This window comes from Typopeltis vanoorti, chromosome 7 (genome assembly GCF_054136105.1).
Source record: "Typopeltis vanoorti isolate ZY-2024b chromosome 7, IOZ_Tvanoo_1.0, whole genome shotgun sequence".
NCBI classification, from domain to species: Eukaryota; Metazoa; Arthropoda; class Arachnida; order Uropygi; family Thelyphonidae; genus Typopeltis; species Typopeltis vanoorti.
In genome coordinates this window covers 136,946,885-136,967,911 of record NC_143555.1, presented here as the reverse complement: position 1 = coordinate 136,967,911, position 21,027 = coordinate 136,946,885, and the positions used below count along the sequence as shown (strand labels likewise).

The 21,027-nt window shown below is 38.7% G+C and overlaps 1 protein-coding gene across 1 annotated transcript in view; it reads left to right on the top strand.

Moving 5' to 3' along the window:
- The window catches only part of LOC150105110 (dynein regulatory complex subunit 7-like), an 82,517-nt gene extending 62,649 nt beyond the window's left edge, over positions 1-19,868 (top strand). The window contains exon 7 of the mRNA XM_090395120.1: positions 19,722-19,868. Coding sequence (XP_090251246.1) covers positions 19,722-19,868 — 147 coding nt within the window. The remainder of the gene's footprint in view (positions 1-19,721) is intronic.
- The last annotated feature ends 1,159 nt before the right edge of the window (positions 19,869-21,027 follow it).

The following is a 21,027-nucleotide window of genomic DNA, read 5'->3' as shown; positions in this document are numbered from 1 at the left end:
GAGTGGCAATAGCATTCAATACCAAACATGAAGATAAACTTCTTGATTGGAAGGCAGTTTCAAGTAGAGTTACAAGGGGTGAGGGCTGAAAAGTTCTAACAAACCTAGAACAAAAATTAATTAATTCTATGTCTTCTTATGTATCCTAAAAGAAAAAGAACAAATTATTATAATTTGATGAAACAGGGATTAAAGCATTTTAAGATAGTGATATCTTCATGCTCATTCAGGATATAAAATATACACATGATTTAAAATTGGAAGTGACCATTACTTAGTACTAAGCAGGACAAAAATGGATGTTATATTGAAAAGAACAGAATGTAAGAAAATTTTAAAAAGAATTGATTTAAAAAAAAAAAAAGAAGTTGAGCAGTTGTTACAGATAAACTGTAGACTTGACTATGCAAACAGTATTGAAGAAAAGCTGAAGCAGTTTGAAAACAAGAACCAAACCTTAGAGTCTCAGTAGCAAACTTTCGAGAAGGCATTGATTGATTCAGCTAGGGAGATATGTAGTGAAGTTGTCTGCAAGGATAGAAAAATGAGAATCATGGTGGACACAAGAAGTTAAAGAAGCAGCCCTGGAAAAGAAGAAACCATACCAAAAGTTCCTAGCAAATAAGTCTGCATATGCCATAAAAGAATACAGAGAAAAAAGAAAGCAATGTGTAAACGTAGATAAACAAAAGTCATGGGATGACTGGTAAGAGTATTTAAAATAAATATCAAGAAGGTGGCAAAATGTTCTGCAGGCTATTGAAAAAGCAATAAAATGGAGGAAAGAGTACTGTAAAAGGAATCAAAACTGATAAAGTGACATGAAAACTGAAGGATATCCTAGATGTCTGGAGTAATTACTTTAAAAGCCTTAAACAGGCAGTGACAGAACTGTACTAGGAAATTTTCAAGAGGAATGCAAAGAGGAGTACATATCAATCCTTGAGGTAGAAAAAGCTGCACAACACTTGAAATGTGGAAATCTGGAGTAGATGATATTCGACCAGAAATGCTTAAGTATGGAGGTATACAAGTTTTGCAGTGGCTATACTGTATAATTCAGCAGGCCTGGCCAGGAGTTCAAATTCCAGATGATTAAAGTAGTGCTCTCATAGGACTATCTCTAAAAAAGGGATTTATTTATTTATTTATTCTTATGGCAAAAACAGCTACAGGTCAATGTCCAGACCAGAAAGCCAATCCAGGGCCTCATCTGTCACCTCGTGGATGTCCTGGAGGCCACCACCATGAAATTGGCACCTTGGGCAATCATTCACAATATGAGTGATCATCTGAGCCACAGGGGAACAGTCACAATAAGGATGATCTGATAGTCTCCATTTATGCAGTAGGTAGCCACATCTGCTCTGGTTAGTTCTGATCCTGTTGATAGATGACCAAATCTTCCTAGGAAGGGTAAAACCAGGCTGCAGAGCACAGGGATCTTCAATCAGGAAACCATTTGTTGGAAGATTGTTGGACCAGTGTTATCTCCACATGTCAGGTGTTGATGGTAAGGCAGCTGAAGAGAGTTTGTCCATGGATCAGAAAGGATTTCTTGATTTTAGGCGAATACTAGATGGATTTATGAGAGTCTGGTGCAGGGGCAGGAGCGGGTTGCTCATCACTTTATTACTTCTTTCCCAGGGCTAGTGCAGACGACCTTAAGACAGTACCACAACCCCAGGTTGTTCCAGCGAGCCATGAGATGATATTATTTCTCATTTTAACTTTGTTGGACAGGCTGATGATGCGCCTTTTATAGGTTCTTCCACAGGCTTCTGCATTGTTCAAGTGGAATGCTGTGGACAGTTTTTGTTGGATTTGGCTTCAGGTGCCACTGCTTGAAGTACACCTCTAGTATGTTCAGGTCTGTGTTCAAGGGTGTTTCCAGGTTGGCAAAGGAGGTAGACTGGTGTAGGATAGCTAGATCATCAGCATATATATATATATTTGCTTGAGCTGGTATGTGGTAAGTCAGACATGCAGATGTTAAATAGTAAAGGGGATAACACAGAGCCCTGTGGAAGAAGTTTTTCCACCATTATGGACCCGGATCTTTCTTGGAGAAAATAGATTCAAAAAGCTGGAAAATTATTTTATACCTTGTGATATTGCTTAGCTTTAGGAGGAGACTCCTGATCCAGACTGTGTCATAAGCTGATGTTAGGTCGATGAAAGTGACTCCAGATTTAAGTTTCTTCTGGAAGCCTGCTTCAAGAAGAAAACCTGGTTACAGCAACTTCTTCCCAGCCTGAAGCCAGCTTGTTCAATTGGCGTGCTCTTTCAATGACTGGTGAAATTCTTTTAAGGAAAATTTATTCAAAGAGCTTAAAGGTGGAGCAAAGCAAGGAGATAGGTTGTAGATTTATGACATTATTTGGATCTTTCCCTGGTTTCGGCATATTATTTTGGCTTCCCACCACAGTTTTAGTAGTTTTCCAGTTGTTATAATATTTGAGAAAAGGGCGGTCAGCCATGTTTGATCTCGTCGGCCTAGATGTTTTAGAAATTCAGAGAGGATATCATCCACTCCTGCAGCCTTGCAATTCTTGGTGAGTTTTAAGGCTTCCTACACCTCTTCAAGAAAAACTGGCTGTACAAGTTCAGGAAGCTCAGAGGACATCTTCAGATTTTTTCTGATGGAAGATTGCACAGTTATTTTCCTGGTAGAGATGGGACTTATCTTTGAGGTTTCACTAAATGATAAGCCATTTGATCAGGAGTTATCTCTGGGATTGTATGTTGTTCGTTTTGCCCCCCCCCCTTTTCTCAGAAGTGACCAGCATTTCCAGCTAGATTTCGTGTTATCAAGTTCATGGATAGTTGAGATCCATCTTTCCTTTCTGTTTTTGTCGAGCATTGCTATGAGTTTCTTAGCAATAGTTGGGTCTTCATTTTTTTCATATTTGGCTAAAATATGAAAAAAATGAACCTACGGGGGTGTAGGTTCCCATTCTGCAGTAGGGATGTATTGTTTTCTGTAGCCTCTAGGAATAGAGTTTTTGGCTGCAGTTTTGATTAGTTTGACAAATCTGGGATAGCAGTTAGGGGTCGATGATATTGCTGTAATGATTTACTCAATTTGTTTCTCAAATACATTCCAATTGGATCTGCAAAAGTTCCATCTAGAGATTAGTGTTCCACTGATAATTGGGATTGATGTACCTGTCTCTATTAGTGTAGGTCAATGCTGGCTGTTAGGGAATGTGTCGAGGATGGTTCTGGTTGTAGGCACAGGGTGGCCTTCAGAGTCTTTAGAGACTATGCACATATCGGGGGGGGGGGGTAGGTTCTGTTCCATCTGGCTGAGTGCCTTCTTGCTTGGCATCACAGATCAAATACAGGTTATATGTATCTATCCAGTTAACTAGATTATCACCATCTTGGTTGTTAGAGGAATTGCACCACATGATATGATGAGAGTTGAAGTCACCAACATAGATTAGCAGGGTGAGGTGGCAACCTGTCCATCTGGTCAGGCCAGGATTGCGATGGTGGTTTGTATATGCTGTAGATGGTGGTATTTTGAATTATAATACCTATGGAGTATTCTGCTTCAGGCAGAATACTCCATAGTTGGGTTAATCATTATCATTATTATTATTATTATTACAGGCAACTCCAAGGAGTCGACAGATTCATCGAGGGAGGCCCTAACATCTGTCAAGAACAACTATTTGACATTCACACAGTATCTATCATACTTCGCCTTGAACTTATTCACAGTCATGGCACTCACAACAGACTCTGGCAGCACTCTCCACTCTCCAAGTAACAAACCTAGCTCTAACACCCTTGCTAACCACACTCTTGCCCAGCTTCCATGTATGGCCCCTAGTCCTCCCACCACCAGTCCTATTCTCAAAAATATCTTCTGAATTAATCTTATAGAAACCATTCAGTAATTTGAATGTCTCAATCATATCACCCCCTTTTCCGCCTATCAACCAATTTCTGCAGCCCACAAATCTTCAACCTGTTCTCATAAGGTTCATTCCATAGACCTGCTATCAACTTGGTCACTCGTCTCTGGATCCTCTCCACCTCCTCTCCATCAAGAAGAAACCTTTGCACCCATATCTGGGCACAGTAGCCTAGATGGGGTCTTATCAAGGCTCGATACAGAGGAACAATAACCTGTTTGTCTCTGCTTCTTAAAGTATTTTTCAGCAGCCAAGTGATTTGATGAGCTGATTTAGCCACTTTTGCGATGTGTCCCCTAAACTTCAACTCCCTATCCATCAACACTCCCAAATCCCTGGCCTCATCAATCTCCTGGAGTATGGTTCCACCAATGTGATATACTGCTGCTAATGTTTTCACCCCAAAATGCATAACCTTACACTTTACCACATTAAATTGACATCGATTCCCCTTAGCCCAGTCCTCCAAACTTCAAATCATCCTGCAAAATTTTGACATCCTGTGCACTCACTATTGCTCTACCTAACTTTGCATCATCAGCAAACAAATGAACACTTCCTCTCAGATCCTTTCCTATATCGTTAATGAACAAATTGAAAAGTAGTGGTCCAAGAACAGAACCCTGTGGCACACCACTAGTCACAAGCCGTCTTTTGGACTCTACTCCTGAATAAACCACTCTCTGATATCTCTCCATCAACCACCCTCCTATCCATCTCACCAACCCTATATCCATCCCCCATATGCTGCAGTTTACTGATTAGAATTCCATGTGGTATCCTGTCAAAGCCTTAGCAAGGTCCAGTAGAGTCACTGTAAACCCATTATGGTTCTGGGTACAAATTAAGTACTTGATACCAGGCCGAATGTAGATTGCCAGGCCATGCTTGGGATGGCAGTTATAAGACACAAGAATTAGGCCTGGATCTTTAGTCTATTGAGAGCTGTGTCAGGCACGTTGGTTTCCTGGAGAGCCAGGACATCAATCATTTTGTCTTTGGCTAAGGAACAAATCTTGAGAGTATTGTTTAGGGGACTGTAACTTAATTTTTGAAGCTTGTCCTCCTCCTAAACAAGCAACACAATTCTTGTTATTCTGGGCGGCGATCAAGCTGGCATGGAGTTTTTTTGAGTTGTGTTTTTATCATTGATGCTGCAGGTGGTCAGGAGGCGTGGTACTTTTGGACGCCTGGTTTGAGACATTAGCTTCATGTTACCAGTGTTACATCTCTGGGGCTTCTTGTGTCTGAAGCACCAGCAACATACCACAAGGGTGACACTACTAGCATGGGGGGGGGAAGCAGAGGCACGGGAAGGCTTACATAGGAATTATAGGAATTTTTATGCTAAGTGTTCCAGGTCAGATTTTGCAAGCATACTTGAAAAGAAATAGAGGTAATAATGTGGAAGAGAAACTCAGAGAAGAACAACAGGTCAAATAGCAGTTGTTAAGATCAGATTTTCATTTAAGACAAATAGTTGAGAAATTGTGAGAATATAATAAGGATTTGTGCTTAAGTTTGTAGATCTTGAAAAGGCATACAGGTGTCCAGAGAGAAAAGCTTTGAAACACTACAATTATATGGGGTGAATGGAACATTTTACAGAGCAATGCATAAGTCCAAATTTAAGTTGTCAGCCAGCAGTTAGAATTCAAGGAAATACAGGAAGATGGTTTGATGTAAAATCAGGTGAGAAACAAGGATGCACAATATCTCCACTCTTATTCATTATCCGTATGAATCACATTATGAAAGAAAGTGGCATCAAGCCTGATATTAGAATTGAAGATGTCAAACTTAGCTCTTTGCTTTATTCAGATGATGTTGTAATCCTAAACACATCTAGTGCAAGTCTCCAGGATTTTCACTAAATTAGTGAACTAACTTGAATAATAGCTGTAACAAATTTGTCATGAAAATCAGCAATAAAAAGACTGAAATTATAAATATAGGCAGGAACATAAAAAAAAAAAACTTCAGCTACATTCTGAATGGAAAGCTTACAGAACAAATAAAATATTTCAGCTATTTAGGCACAGTTTTTAGTGAAGGTGGTAAGTTAAATAGGAATTAGACGACAGAATAAGCAAAGCTGGTATGGTGGGGAGCCATTTGAATAAATTTATATAGAATAAGAGAACAATTAGGCAAAACGCCAAATTGGAAGTATACAGGATGATGTTCAAACAAATTTTAAGTTATAGATCTGAGAGTTGGATTAGAAATAAAGCACTTGATCAAAGATTAGAGACTACAGATATGAGGGATCTGAGTAAAATTAGGTGGGTTGAACCAATGATATGAATTGCAGAATCATATTAAAAAATGAAGATATTAGAAAGGAATTTGATATTATTAGCATTCAAGAATGTGTTAGTAGAGCTAAGCTAAGATGGTATGGCCACTTAAATAGAATGGGTGAGGAAAACACAGCACGCAACACAAGACTTTAGTCTTGTGTTGCACGTTGCAATCATTTATACTAGCCCCACTGTTACACCGGATTGTGGTTGTCTTGCATTTGTAACAAACTTTGTGTTGTGTGCTCTGAAGATGCTGGATATAATACCAGTGAAATATTAACTTTTAAGTTAATAAATAGTTTTTTCTTAACCATCTGTGTTCTTATCATACTGTGAAACCTATTACAACATGGGTGAGGTAAAGTTAGCATAACATGTGTTTCATGCCAAGATGGCTGAAAAGAGACCCAGAGGAGACCAAGGTCTAGGTGGATTGATTCAATCAGAAGTGCTTTAGAATCATGGAAATGTTAGATATGACAATATTCAAGTGTTCACAAAAAATAGATTGATTTGGAGGAAAATTATTGATAGGAGTTTAATAATAGTGTAAATTTAATCATGTAGTGCTGTCATAGTAACCTGAACACCCCTTGTGGGTACATATCTGGAAATTAATGATCATGATGCATAGTACCATAGGTGCAGTTTAACCTTTTCAATTAGTGGAGAAAATATTTAATAAGTTAATTATCCATTGCAGTATATACAAAAATGTTTTTAATTAATGAGAAATAAAGCTGATGACTGAAATATATTTATTATCACAGCTGCCAGTCAACATCAATTTACCTGCAGCTTCAAATTTAGTGAACCAGCTTCTCCTCCATTCTGTCTACTTCTGTTGTTTTTGACAGTCACCCTTACTCTGTTTTCTCCAAGACTACAACTTTCAGCAATTTTAGAAACGTGCCAAGAGATTCCAAGAAGCGTGTAAACAGATTCCCTCTTTCTTCTTACCTTTTTACTCACACATAATGTGCTATATGTTTAACAGTCCTTTATGTGTAACTCAAGATATAAAAGCAAGAAGAGAAAAAAAAAAAAGTGGAGCCGAGTTGACCATATTCAATCACCTCTTGAATATTGTTCCAAAATTTACAGACTATAAGTTAATCATTCTTATAGGATTAGGGTTAGGCTGAAGTAACAAACTGTATAATAATTTATATTCAAATTAGTCCTCACTTAATATTTATTAATTTGCTTAATGCCTTTTTTTTTTCCCCTTTTATCCTTGCTTATATTTTTCTGGTAAGAGTGATACCAGAGTTTAATTGGACAGAGGTCAAAGGAACCCAGAGTGGAATACATCATTGGTATTATTATTATTACATGACATCTCCAGGGAGTCCAAAGACTCATTGAGGGAGGGCATCTACTCTACCGCTCTGTCTCCACCACTCAGTTCACCACTTACAATGAACTGCAACTACAATCCTCATCTACACCAACGCCATCTACCATCCACTACCACCACTAGTATTTTCAGTACAATCACAACCATCAGTGTCCACAGAGGGATTCGAACCTGCAGCCTTTTGGCTGGAGAGTGGATACGCTAGCCACTCGGCCAAGCAGGCTGCTAGAAAAAAAGAAATGAGAATAGATACAGAATTATCTAGAGAGGGGAAAAGTATATAAAGTGCAGAAAGAAATGCTGGTATATTTGCTGGATGTTTTTCCCACTTGGTTATACTATAAATTAAAAATACAAAGAAATTATATGCTTGGTTTAATCCTTTATCCAAGCGTAAGCAACAAAGTTTGCCTGAAGTATTTTCAGGACTGGGACAATTCATATATAGAAGCTAATGACTTCACATCACTTGCCTTAGTATCCCATAATGCAAAACACATATCCTTATGGACATGTATAATAATAATAATAATAATAATAATAATAATAATAATTATTATTATTATTATTCAGCCCTCCATGGAGTCAAAAGACTCATCGTGAGAGGTCCTTTCTAAGAAACACAAGTCTATCAAGACTCATCGGTCCCTCCTAGGAAACACAAAGTCTATCATACCACTCCTTAAATGCATTGACCATTCTCGCTCTCACCACTCCATCATGCAATGCATTCCATGGTTCAACCACCCCTCCATGCAAAGAAACCCCTCCTCACCCTCTTTCTCACAGTTTCCTTTCGTAACTTCCAGGGATGGCCCCTTGCCATGACTCCTTCCCGCTGTTCAACCAAGTGAAAGAACTCCCCAGTGTCAATCCTATAACCACCTCTCAACAGCTTAAAAGTCTCGATCATATCACCCCTCCTTCTTCTATCCACCAAACTCTGCAGTCCACACTCCCTCAGCCGATCCTCATAACTATCATTGTACAGTCCCGACACCATCTTTGTTATCCACCTTTGTACCCTTTCCACAGTTAATTTATCCCTTTCAAATCCTGGGGACCAGATCTGAGAACAATAGTCTGGTCTGATCAGAGGCTTATACAATGGAATGATAACCATTTTATCTCTGCAGGTCAGTGTCCTTCTCATTATTGCAGCAATCCTCTGCATTACCATCACTACCTTTGCAATATGTCCCCTAAATTTCAGTTTTCTATCAATCATCAAACCCAGATCTCTTATCTCTCCTACTTCTTGCAATTTAACTCCTCCCATAGAGTATGCAGCATCCCATCAATGTGTCCCAAACCTCAAGACCTTACATTTTGCTGCATTAAACCCGACAACCCCCATTCATTTGCCCATCTATCTAGCTTATTCAAATCCTCTTGCAGGGCTACCACATCTGCACTATTACTAATAACCCTTCCCAGCTTCGCATCATCCGCAAACAACTGAATATCCCCTTGCAATCCACGAACAATGTCATTGATATAAAAGTTAAACAATATAGGTCCTAGTACTGAGCCCTGTGGAACCCCACTTGTAACCTTCTGCCTCTTTGATTTTCCAGTCTGGGTAGTGGTCCATAAGGATATGTGCTTTGCATTATGGGATACTAAGACAAGTGATGTGAAGTCATTAGCTTCTATATATGAGTTGCCCCAGTCCGGAAAATATACTTCAGGTGCAAACTTTGTTTGCTTACACTTGGATAAAGGATTAAACCAGGTATATAATTTCTTGGTATCTTTAATTTATACTGGTATATCTATTCTAGTGTTGTAAAAGTTGGAACATGGCAGCAATTTTGAAAGTGGAGAAAATTTTGGAATTCTAGGAGTTAATGACATTTGGCAGAAGGAAGGTAGTGATTACTGGAGTGGAGACTGTTATTATTATTATTATTATTATTATTATTATTATTATTATTATTTTATGATCATTATCATCATCATTAGTGCACCTCAGACAAGTCCAAGGAATCATGGAGGGATGGCTCATTTAAAAACACATATTTTAATGCCTATCAATTCTCGCCTTGAACATTATTATTTACTGTAGATGTACTCCCATCTAATGGTAGTAGGTGTCCCATATTTAGACCATCATTATTGTTCAGATTGGGGTGGTTGATAATAAATTTCAGGTGGTTGATTATTATCAATCACCCCAATCTGAACAATAATGATGGTCTAAAAATCCCAAACATATGGAAGGTATATATTCGACCCATGGAACAAATATATACCACTGTATATATTCGTTGTTCCTCACTAAGAACAACTATAAACAGAACTGTAGAAAATCCAGTATCTTAAAAGCAAAAATAAGAATTGTAACACTAAAAATAGGACATCATTGTTTCTGAAAGAAAACCATCTGAAAGAATGTTTATTCCTGTCATTGTAAATCGAATTTAGCTTGATGTAATTTAATTTTTTTTTTTCACTAGAGGTCATGCCAGTAGAATAACATGTGATCATATCGTTGTTTCTTTAGCTTACAGTTAATGATGTAACTCAGCTTGTCTTGTGTATTGATGTATGCTCCAGATGATGATCTTGATGTGAAGATCGAAACATCGGGATAATTATTATTATTATTATTATTATTATTATTCAGGCCTCCAAGGAGTCAAAAGACTCATCGAGGGAGGTCCTTTCTAAGACATAAAGTCTGTCAAGACTCATCGAGGGGAGGTCCCCCCCGAGAAACACAAAGTTTATCATACCACTCCTTAAACCCACTGAACGTTCTCGCTCCCACCACTCCATCAGGCAATGCATTCCACGGCTCAACCACCCTCCACACAAAGAAACCACTCCTTACCCTCTTGCTCACAGTTTCCTTTCGTAACTTCCAGGGATGGCCTCTTGTCATCACTCCTTCCCGCTCATCAACCAAGCGAAAGAACTCCCCAGTGTCAACCCTGTAACCACCTCTCAACAGTTTAAAAGTCTCAATCATATCACCTCTCCTTCTTCTATCCACCAAACTCTGCAGTCCACATTCTCTCAGCCGATCCTCATAACTATCCTTGTACAGTCCTGAAACCATCTTTGTCATCCGTCTTTGTATCCTTTCCACAGTTAATTTATCCCCTTCAAATCCTGGGGACCAAATCTGAGAACAATAGTCCAAGTGTGGTCTGATCAGAGACATACAACGGAATGATAACCCTCTTATCTCTGCAGGTCAGTGTCCTTCTCATAATAGCAGCAATCCTCTGTGTTACCTTCACCACCTTTGCAATATGTCCCCTAAACTTCAGGTTTCTATCAATCATCAACCCCAGATCTCTTGTCTCCCCTACTTCCTCCAGTATAACTCCTCCCATAGAGTATGCAGCATCCCATCGATATTTCCCAAACCTCAAGACCTTACATTTTGCTGCATTAAACTGACACCCCCATTCATTTGCCCATCTATCTAGCTTATTTAAATCCTCTTGCAGGGCTACCACATCTACACTATTACTAATAATCCTTCCAAGCTTCGCATCATCCGCAAACAACTGAATATCCCCCTGCAATCCACTGGCTATGTCATTGATATAAAGGTTAAACAATATAGGTCCTAGTACTGAGCCCTGTGGGACCCCACTTGTAACCCTCTGCCTCCTGGAAACTGCTCCACCATACACAACTCTCTGATACCTATCAGACAGCCAATCCTGAATCCAGTTGACCAATCTGACATCCAGACCCATGTGCTGCAACTTAAATATCAGCTTATCATGTGGCACCTTGTCAAATGCCTTCGCCAAGTCTAAGAAAATTGCAGTATATACCTTTCCCTCATCTAATGCTCTTGTAACTTTATTATAAAAGGCTAGCATATTGCTAAAACAAGAGCGTCCTTTCACAAATCCATGTTGATTCTCACAGATAACATTACCCTCATCTGCCCAATGCTGTACACGGTCCCTCACTACTTTCTCCAAGATCTTAACAACTACTGATGACACACAGACTGGCTTATAATTAGACACTTCCAGTCTGTTACCACCCTTATGCAATGGCACTATCTTACCTTCCTTCCATTCCCTGGGCACCTTTGCCAAAGCCAGACTTTCATTGAAAAGCCACGTTAAAGGTATTGTCAATTCCCTAGCACATTCTCTCAAAACTCGTGGCGAAATACCATCCAGTCCCACAGCTTTACTGACATCCAGAGTACTCAGTATCTGAAACACACTCTCCTCCTGTACCTCCAGACCTCGTACCAGTCCTATCCCTCTAGCATTAAAACTGACTCCTCTAGGATGAAATACTCCAATAAAGTGTTCATTGAACAATTCCACTATGTCCTCTGCATCAGTCACTCTATTCCCATTTTTATCCCACAATATCATTCATCCACAGTCATTTCTCCTCCTACTGGCCACATAACTAAAACATTCCCTAGGATTTTCTTTGGATCTTAGGGCCAATCTCCTCTCATATTCCAGTTTCGCTTTCCTTACCACACGAGTCACTCTTCTGGCCTGTGTCTTATATTCCTCATGCATCTCTTCACCTGTCTCCTTATATCTCTTCCATAGCCTCTTTTTCGCATGCAATTCCTGTTTAATATTGTTTGTCATCCACTTTACTCCAAATTGCGCCCTCTTCTTCACTCGTGGTATACAACTTACCATTGCTGATAACAAATATTCTTTCACAATTTCCCACGCACTGGTGATATCCCGGCCCTCCAATTCCTCCCTCTATGAAACTTCCCGAAGTTGACGTCTAAGACTATTATAATCACCTGCCTTATAATTCCACATAAGTTCCCGTCTCTTTGATACTCCTGCATGTCTGTTCATTTTCCAAGTCAAAACCATATGGTCACTCTCTCCAACTGGTGGGAGAGACGTCAACTCAGTTATTATCAACTCTTCTGATGCTATAACCAAATCCAAAATTTTTGAACCTCTTGTTCCCTCTGTTACATGTTGCCTAAGACATTTGTCCCTCAAGAATTCTAGAAATTCCATTCCCCTATTGTTACATGCATCTTCCTCTCTCCAATTTATACTACTGAAGTTAAAATCTCCCATAACAATCATTCTTCTTGCACTTGCCAAACTTAGCTGTCTAAACATCTCCTGGTCCCCATCCTCTGTGCTCCTGGGTCTGTAGCAACACCCTACTAAATATCCTGTCTTGCCTACCTCTACCTCACACCATACGCTCTCAAAATCATTTGTCTCACTACCTTCCAAATTCTCCACTCTTAGAGGACATAGGTCATCACTTATCATAAGCAGCACCCCACCACCACGCTTTCCCCTCCTATCCTGGCGAAAAATGCTATACCCAGCGACTTCTATTCCTGTTTTTATATCCTCTTCTGTCAACCACGTCTCAGTGATCGCAATAATTTTTGGCCAGGCTGATGCTATCTGCGCCACCAATTCCTCTCCCTTATTCCGGATACTCCTGGCATTAGTATACAGCATATAAATGCCATTGTTTCTATACCCAGCATTATCCCTTCTAGACTCCACTGGGCTCAGTCTTACCTGACATTGTCTCCCTTCTCCCAAGTATCCATTCCCACAAGAGGCCACCCCTGCTATCATCCTCCCTGGCACACACTGACTCGTTCAGAACAGCAATCTCTCCAGATGCCTACGTCCTTCCTCATTCAAATGTAAACGGTCTCTCGCAAACAACTCCTCTCTTTCCTCAAACGCACTCCAAGCATCCACATATACCAGTCCTCTCTTGTCACACATTCTCGCTATTATGCCATTCAATATCACCGCTCTTCTGCTCAGCTCATCATTATCATACCTAGGCAACACGCACACTATTTTTCCTCTCTCTGTCTTCTTTCGTACAGTCTCAAGCAAAAATCTCATATCTCTCGTTGCCCGACTTACATTACCACTCAAGTCATTCGTTCCTACCATCACAATCATCTCATCCACCCTTTCACTTCTCTTAATCGCCATAGCCACCCTTTCTATTGTTCCTCCTGGCAAACACTCCTCACGCATCCTATCCTGAACACCACGGATCATTGAGTCACCATACATTATACCTCTTACCATTCCATCGCTCCTATTGTTTCCATTCTCTCCTCTTCTTTCATTCCCATACCTCTCTCTTCTACTGTTTCCATTCTCTCCTCTTCTAGCACTCCCATACATCTCTCTCATTCCCTCTCTCCTACTGTTTCCATTTTCTCCACTTCTAGCACTTCCATATCCCTCTCTCATTCTGTCTCTCCTACTACTGTTTCCATCCGCTCGTCTTCTAGCATTCCCATACCTCTCTCTCATTCCATCTCTCCTACCGTTTCCATTCTCTCCTCTTCTAGCACTTCCATATCTCTCTCTCATTCCATCTCTCCTACTGTTTCCATCCTCTCGTCTGCTAGCATTCCCATACCTCTCTCTCATTCCCTCTCTTCTACTGTTTCCAATCTCTCCTCTTCTAGCACCCCCATACCTCTCACTCATACTCCTTAAATTCTCTCTCTCTCCTACTCTGATTCGCCTTGCATTCATCTCTTCCATTCTCCTAATCTTATCTTTCATACTTCTGCTCTCATTCACTAGACATTCCACCTCCTCTTTCAACTCATCTATCTCCCTCTGCAGGTCAGTCACTCTTAATCTAAATTCACTCTCCCAAACAAAACCATCTCCTAAACTTCCACAGTCACTCACACCTTCCACACTATCAACCATTATTTTCTCATTCTCTCCTATCATACTACTGGTCTTCCTACATTCATTCTCCGTTCCTGGAGCAACAAAGTCGGATATCGATATATCTAATGTACTTATTTCCTCCAACTGCCTGCATTTTGCGCACATACGCTCTCCACTCTCTTTAACAAACCACATATGTAATTCCTTAGAAGCATACATGCCGCAAGTACTGCATGCCACAAAGTCCCTTATGATATTGCTAATAATTGAGTTCTTAAATGGCGGAGGACTTGGCGTTACGCCACTTGCGACTGCTGCTGAATCCACCATCATTCCTTACTGCCGAGTAGCGTAATCCTTAATAATTATTCAATTAATAAATAAGAGGGGAAAAAAATACAAACATCAGAACATTTAAGTACTAATATAATTAAATAAAATGAAATATAACTAAATACAAAGTAACTTAGCTTCGTTTTGTCTTCCACCGTTACGCGTTCGATTCTGACGGTACCAACATATATTATATCGCGACAGCAACTAACTTCCGAAAAACAACCACTGAAGTACACTCGTATTCAGAGAAACAATTCAGCACTCAAAAACGTAGAAAAACGGGAAAAAAACGGACTATTCACCGATTAAAAATCACTTTCTTCTGCACAGCTCAAATTCACCGCCACGTGCTAATAAAAAAGTTTTTTTAACATGGTTGTAAATTCCATAAATTTTTAAAGTGAATGCTGATCACTGTATAATTCTAAAAGAAAGGAATACACTTGAGTCATTCACTTGGGCACAGGGAGAATATGAGACTGGATATTAGGAGATTATTGAGGAGAGTGAAAAACAACAGTGTTGTAGGAAGGGTAGTTTGTGTGTTAGCCAGGTATGACAATGATGAATTGCGGTAGTGAGCAAAGATCTTGAACAGAACATTAGCAGAAATGTTTGAAGAGAAAGGAGTTCTGTTTGTGAGTGTGTGGGATGAGTTTGGGAGACAAATGGAACTGTATAGGAGGGATGGACTGCATCTGAATAATTTTTGGAGTGAGTCATTTGGAAAGGTGGCTTCTGGAAGGAAGTGTAAAGGAGTGATGCAAATGAGGCATCAGTTTAAGTCAAAGATGTGAATGAGCTGTAAAGTGTACCAGGTGAGATTAATGTTGTTATGAATGGAGAAGAGAATGTGAGAACAGGAATGCAAGTTAGACAGGGATACAGGATGGATCAAGGAGCTCAGGAAGTCACAGTGTAAGGACAGTGGATTCTGAAAGTAGTAATGAATGCATGTATGTAGATGGTTGGCTTAGGAATGAAATAGCCAGGAATACATGGAGGGGTTGAGTCTGGGGGAATATATGGAGCAGAAGGTGAGCAGACAGGAGGAAGTGAGGAGAATTCACAGATGGCGAACAGCATGAGTAGGACTGGTTATAGACCAAGAAATGAATTGCTGCACTTATTTATGAATACCAGGAGTATCAGAAATAAGGGAGATGAAATTGTTGCATTCATTGAGTTTATGTGCCTGAAAATAGTTGGAATAAGTGAAACATGGTTGAATGAGTATGACATTTTAATGGGAATAGAAATAGAGAAATGTAATGTTTTTAGTGAAGATAGGAAAGCAAGAAAGGAGGGGAAATGCTGCAGAGGAATTATGTCTGTGCAAGTTTGAGATACAAGGAGAAAAAGTAGCAGTGGTTTTGAAGTAGTATGGTGTGAAGTGGAGGTTGATCTTGGGAAGATCTATGAGAACTAGAGCAGAAATTGAGGCCTTACAGGAGGTTCTGAATATACTGTGTGAGTGGGCAAGTGAGTGAAGTTATCAATTTAAAGTTGCAAAGTGGCAAGGTCTTGAAGTTGTAGGCAAGGTTGGTGTGCAGAGTATACCAATAATGGAGAAATTTTGAAGGAGGTGTAGGAGATGAGAGATCTTGGAGGGTTGATGGATAGGGTCTTGGAGTTTAGGGATCACATTGCTCAAATTGTAAGAACATCCCAATCAATTATGGCAACAATGAGGATGAGGTTGACATCCAGAAACAAAGAGGTTATGGTTGCCTTGTATAAGGCTTTGATCAGGCATTCATAGATAATGGTCTCCTGGTTTTCAGGGGGAAGGATATATTGGAGAGGATCCAGAGAAAATTTACTAAGTTAGTATCAGATTTATGAAATGTCATATATGAAGAGAGAGAGATTGAGAGAATGCAACTTATATAGCTTTGTGAATAGAAAAAGAGGGATATGATTGAGACATATCAGTTGGTAGTGGTTGTAACCAGATTAATGTGGAAGAGATTTTTCATAAGGTATAAGGAGGACAGATTAGAACTAGAAGCCGTCCCTGGAATCTGTGTAAGGAGGGCGTGTGAACAGTGAATTGAGAAGCAGGCAATGTAATGTGGATGGAATACATTGCCTGAAAGTGTGGTGAGTGTGGAGACTGTGAATGGGTTTAAAGCATGATTCAAATGATTCAATGATCTTTTTGTATGAGAGAGTATAGGCCTCAAGGAGTCCTTTGACTCCTAAAAGTTGAGAGTCATCAGAAGGGAACAGATCATCTGTAAGTTCCAGGACTTAATCTATTGGAACATTGGTGAACACAGATACAATATGTAGACTAGCTAGCTAGGATGTTATAGTAATAATAGACAACTCAACAGTCATCACAGATACAGATGATTACATGTCTAAGACTTGACTCTTGCTCTTGGACTCTTCCACTTATGCTTTATTAGATTATGATCCTTCTTGAACAAATCACGAAGAGACCAGTAATCTTTTAGGCAACATGCTCATTTGGCCTACAGATTTTAAGAAAAAGTCAAAATCAATGCACTTTTTAAACCTGGCACTTGCCAAACTAATTTGGCAAGTGAAAAGTAATCATATACTGAAATTTGTGTAGAGAGACTATATCTAGACTTGCAAGGATGTCCGATAATGTGAGATGGAAATCTTTCTGGATAGTTTCTGGAGACTGGAAAAAATGTGCTAGTTCTTGATGAAGGAATATGAATGACTTATGTGGTTTTTTTAGTAACCTTGGATGATGTTTTGACAAAAGATAAATGGTTGAGCTTATGCTATCAACGATGGGCCTCACAGAGATGCCAATCTTGTGGATTTTTGTTATTATTATTATTACACCCTCCATTAAGCCATACAAGTACATGAGTTTATGGGTGAACAGATTTGAGTTTCAGTTTTATCTCAGTACATCAGTTTTGCACAATGTGAAGAGAATTATTGGTAGGATCAGTATATAAGAAGAGGAGGGTAAGTTTGAGGAATCCAGAAAGAAGTGATATTTTTGATATATGGTGCACCATATTCATGATAATTATCACCTCATTTTTAGCTCATAAAGATAATGATGCCCTTGTATCATCTTAATTGGAGAGAACTTTCCTTTCTGAATTAGTTTACATTATATTATTTTGGAATGTAACATCATTTGCAGTGTTCTGTGAAGGTCAACAGCATTTTTATCATCTGAAAGTGTAACATTTCTTATTTAAATAACTGTATAATTTTACTAATCTCATTCTATCTAAAAATGGAGTTCAAACTGGAATTGGAGAATGTAGCCAAGTTACCATTTTTTGATGTCCTGATCTTAAAAATGTCTGAGAATGAATTCTCATTTGACATTTACCAAAAGCCTACTCATATTGGACATTATCTTCACCATCCATCACAAAAAATAGGCATCATTCACAGTTGAAAAAACATGCAGTTAACATCTTAAAAGATAAGGATAGACAGAAAAAAGAAACTCCAGTTTCTGTTTGTTCTCAATGGATATTCAAGGAATTGTCTCAAAAATTATTTTTCTAATCCTTCTCCATGGACAAATCTTGACATTCATTATTCATTCATTAAAGTATTGGTAGATAGGGAGATGAAGTTCAGAGGACACATTGCTAAGGTGTCCAAGATTACACATAGGATTACTTGGTTGTTGAGGAACACACTGACATCCAGAGATAAAGAGGTTATTATTCCCCTTTATAAAGCATTGATACTTCCACATTTGGATTACTGTGCTCAGGTCTGGTCACCTGGATTCCTTGGAGATGAGGAGGCTGTGGAGAGGGTTCAGAGAAGAGTGACCAAGTTGGTGAGTGATATAAAAAATGCTCCCTACATTGATAGATTGAGAGCTTGTGGATTGCAGAGATTGGTTGATAGGCGAAGAAGAGGGGATATGATAGAAACATTCAAATTACTAAAAGGTTTTTATAGGATTGATGCAGGGGAAATGTTTCAGCTGTGTGAAAGTGATGGAAGAACAAGAGGTCATCTCTGGAAATTAAAGAAGAGTGTGGTTAACAAAGGTGTCAGAACAAGGTTTTTTGCCTGGAGGGTGGTGAATGAGTGGAATTCATTGCCTGACTTAGTTGTGAGCTCTTCGTCTGTAAATGAATTCAAGAAGAGATATGACAGATATTGTTTTGCTAGTTTGGGTCTCCCGCGATGAGTCTACTGACTCCATGGAGATACCCGTAATAATAATAATAATAATAATAATAAAAAAAAGACTAAATTATCAATCCCCTATATCAGTAAATTATTCACTAAATGTTTATCCTCCTTAAATTTCATAACATCAGAGTGGCCTTTATTACTATACATAGCCTTCTTTATTCTCCAGAGAGAGTCACTGCTTCTACAAACATTCAGTGGTCTATATAATTCCTTGTTCTTGTGGTCTTATCACATAGGAGACAGACTCTTAGAAGTTTCAAAATAAGATAATAGGAAAACATCTAATCAGTGGGACTATAGCAGAGAGGAAAAATGCAGACTGGTTACCCACTCTTACAGCATACATATATATCAAATGGGACAAGGCCTGTATGCCATATCTTAAAGAATACTTTCTTCCTTGTGAGGCTGAAAATTCTACCACCATCATTCTTTTACACGATTCTCTCACCAGCTAAGGACTTATCCTAAATGATGTCAGGAAATGTAATTAGATTGCTTAATTCTACTTGACTTCAACTTTACAGCTAAAACCTCCTCCTCCTCCTCCAACAGTGCTAAAAAATAGAAACACTTCACTGACATGTTTCAGCTGTTAATACTATACTTTTTGTTATATTTTTTCATGATATTTTGTATTTCTCTTGTCATCTTTATGCTTATTCATCTGAAGAAGCTACTCATCCCTTGTGGTAAAACTAGTTGGTGTTCCTTATATGTTTTTTTTTTTTTTGTTAATGACCAATAAAAACCCAATTCTTTTCATAACTATTACCAATCGTGAAGTAAATTTAGTTAACTCTGTAGTTAACAGAAGTCTGTGAATTGAATAGTGAAAAGAAAGTTAATTTTATATACAATTACATGTATGTATATATATATTGTTATTAGGATTTTTTTTACCTTTTATATATATATATAATTGTTAATTGACTGTTTCATTTTTCAATTTATTCTATTTAATGATCAGGAACTGTCCTATGATTTTATGGATCAAGATAAATGGGAGTACTTTTTACCTGTAGATAAATATGGTTTTTATATTCAAAAAGAGGATGATGATGATTCTAATGATGGTAAGGTACGTGATGAGTGGTTAATCATTTCTGTGTTATAACATTTAATTTGTATTATTTTAATATTTGAATGTTCTATATCGTATTAACACTTCCACATCACAGTTATCATTTTTAAAGTTATTGCTTACATTAATATAATAATAATAATACTGTTATTATTATTATTATTATTACTCATGGAGTAAAAAACTCATCTAGGAAGTCCTTTTTCATACACACATGCACACACACAACTCATTCATTCTGTGCAGACACTATGCTCTCAGGCAATACATTCCAATCATTCACAACTCTGCATGCAAAAATCCTACTTCTCACTCCCCTGCACACACCCTCCTTATACAGCTTCCAGGGATGACCTCTGGTTCTCTCCTGATATCCTAAGTTTTCTGTAAAACCTCTCCAACATTAATCCTATAACACCACCTTACTAACTTCTAGGTCTATCGTATCATCTCTCTTCTTCTTCTTCCTATCCACTAGACTTTGTAAATCGCATCTTCTCAACCTTTCCTAATATTTGACATTCGAGAGATCAGAAAATCACCTTAGTTAGTCATGTTTGGACTCTTTCCAGCATCTCTTCATCCTTTTCAAAACCAGGCGGCCAAATCTGATTAGGCCACAGGAACAAGAATCTCAATCTCCTTACTTCTACAAGTCAGTGTCCTCTGCATCATTCCCAGACTTCTTTGTGTTGTCCTCAAAATTTTGGCAATGTGTCCCCTAAATTTCAGATTCTCATCCACTATCATCCCAAGATCTCTTATTTACTTCAAACAATATATCCCCACCAAGCATAAATTTTACATCTCATCTTTGTTTCCCAAATTTTAAAATCTTACATTTTGCAACATTGAACTTGTATCCTCATTCCAGTACCCATGCACACAATCTATTCAAGTCTTCTTGTAAGGTCACTATATCTGCTCTACTTCTCATACTTTGCCCCAACTTTGCATCATCTGTAAACAACTGAATATCACCCCCCTCAGGAAGATCCCTGAGGCACACCACTAGTGACTTTCCTCTTCTGGAATATTGCTCTCCCATACACAACTTGCTGATACCTATCACATAGCCAATCTCCAATGCACTAGTCTAACTACAACACCTGACACACAGATTAGTCTATAAATTGATGCTTGAGTTCTATCACCTCCCTTATGAAGCAGTACAATCTTGCCTTCCTTAAAT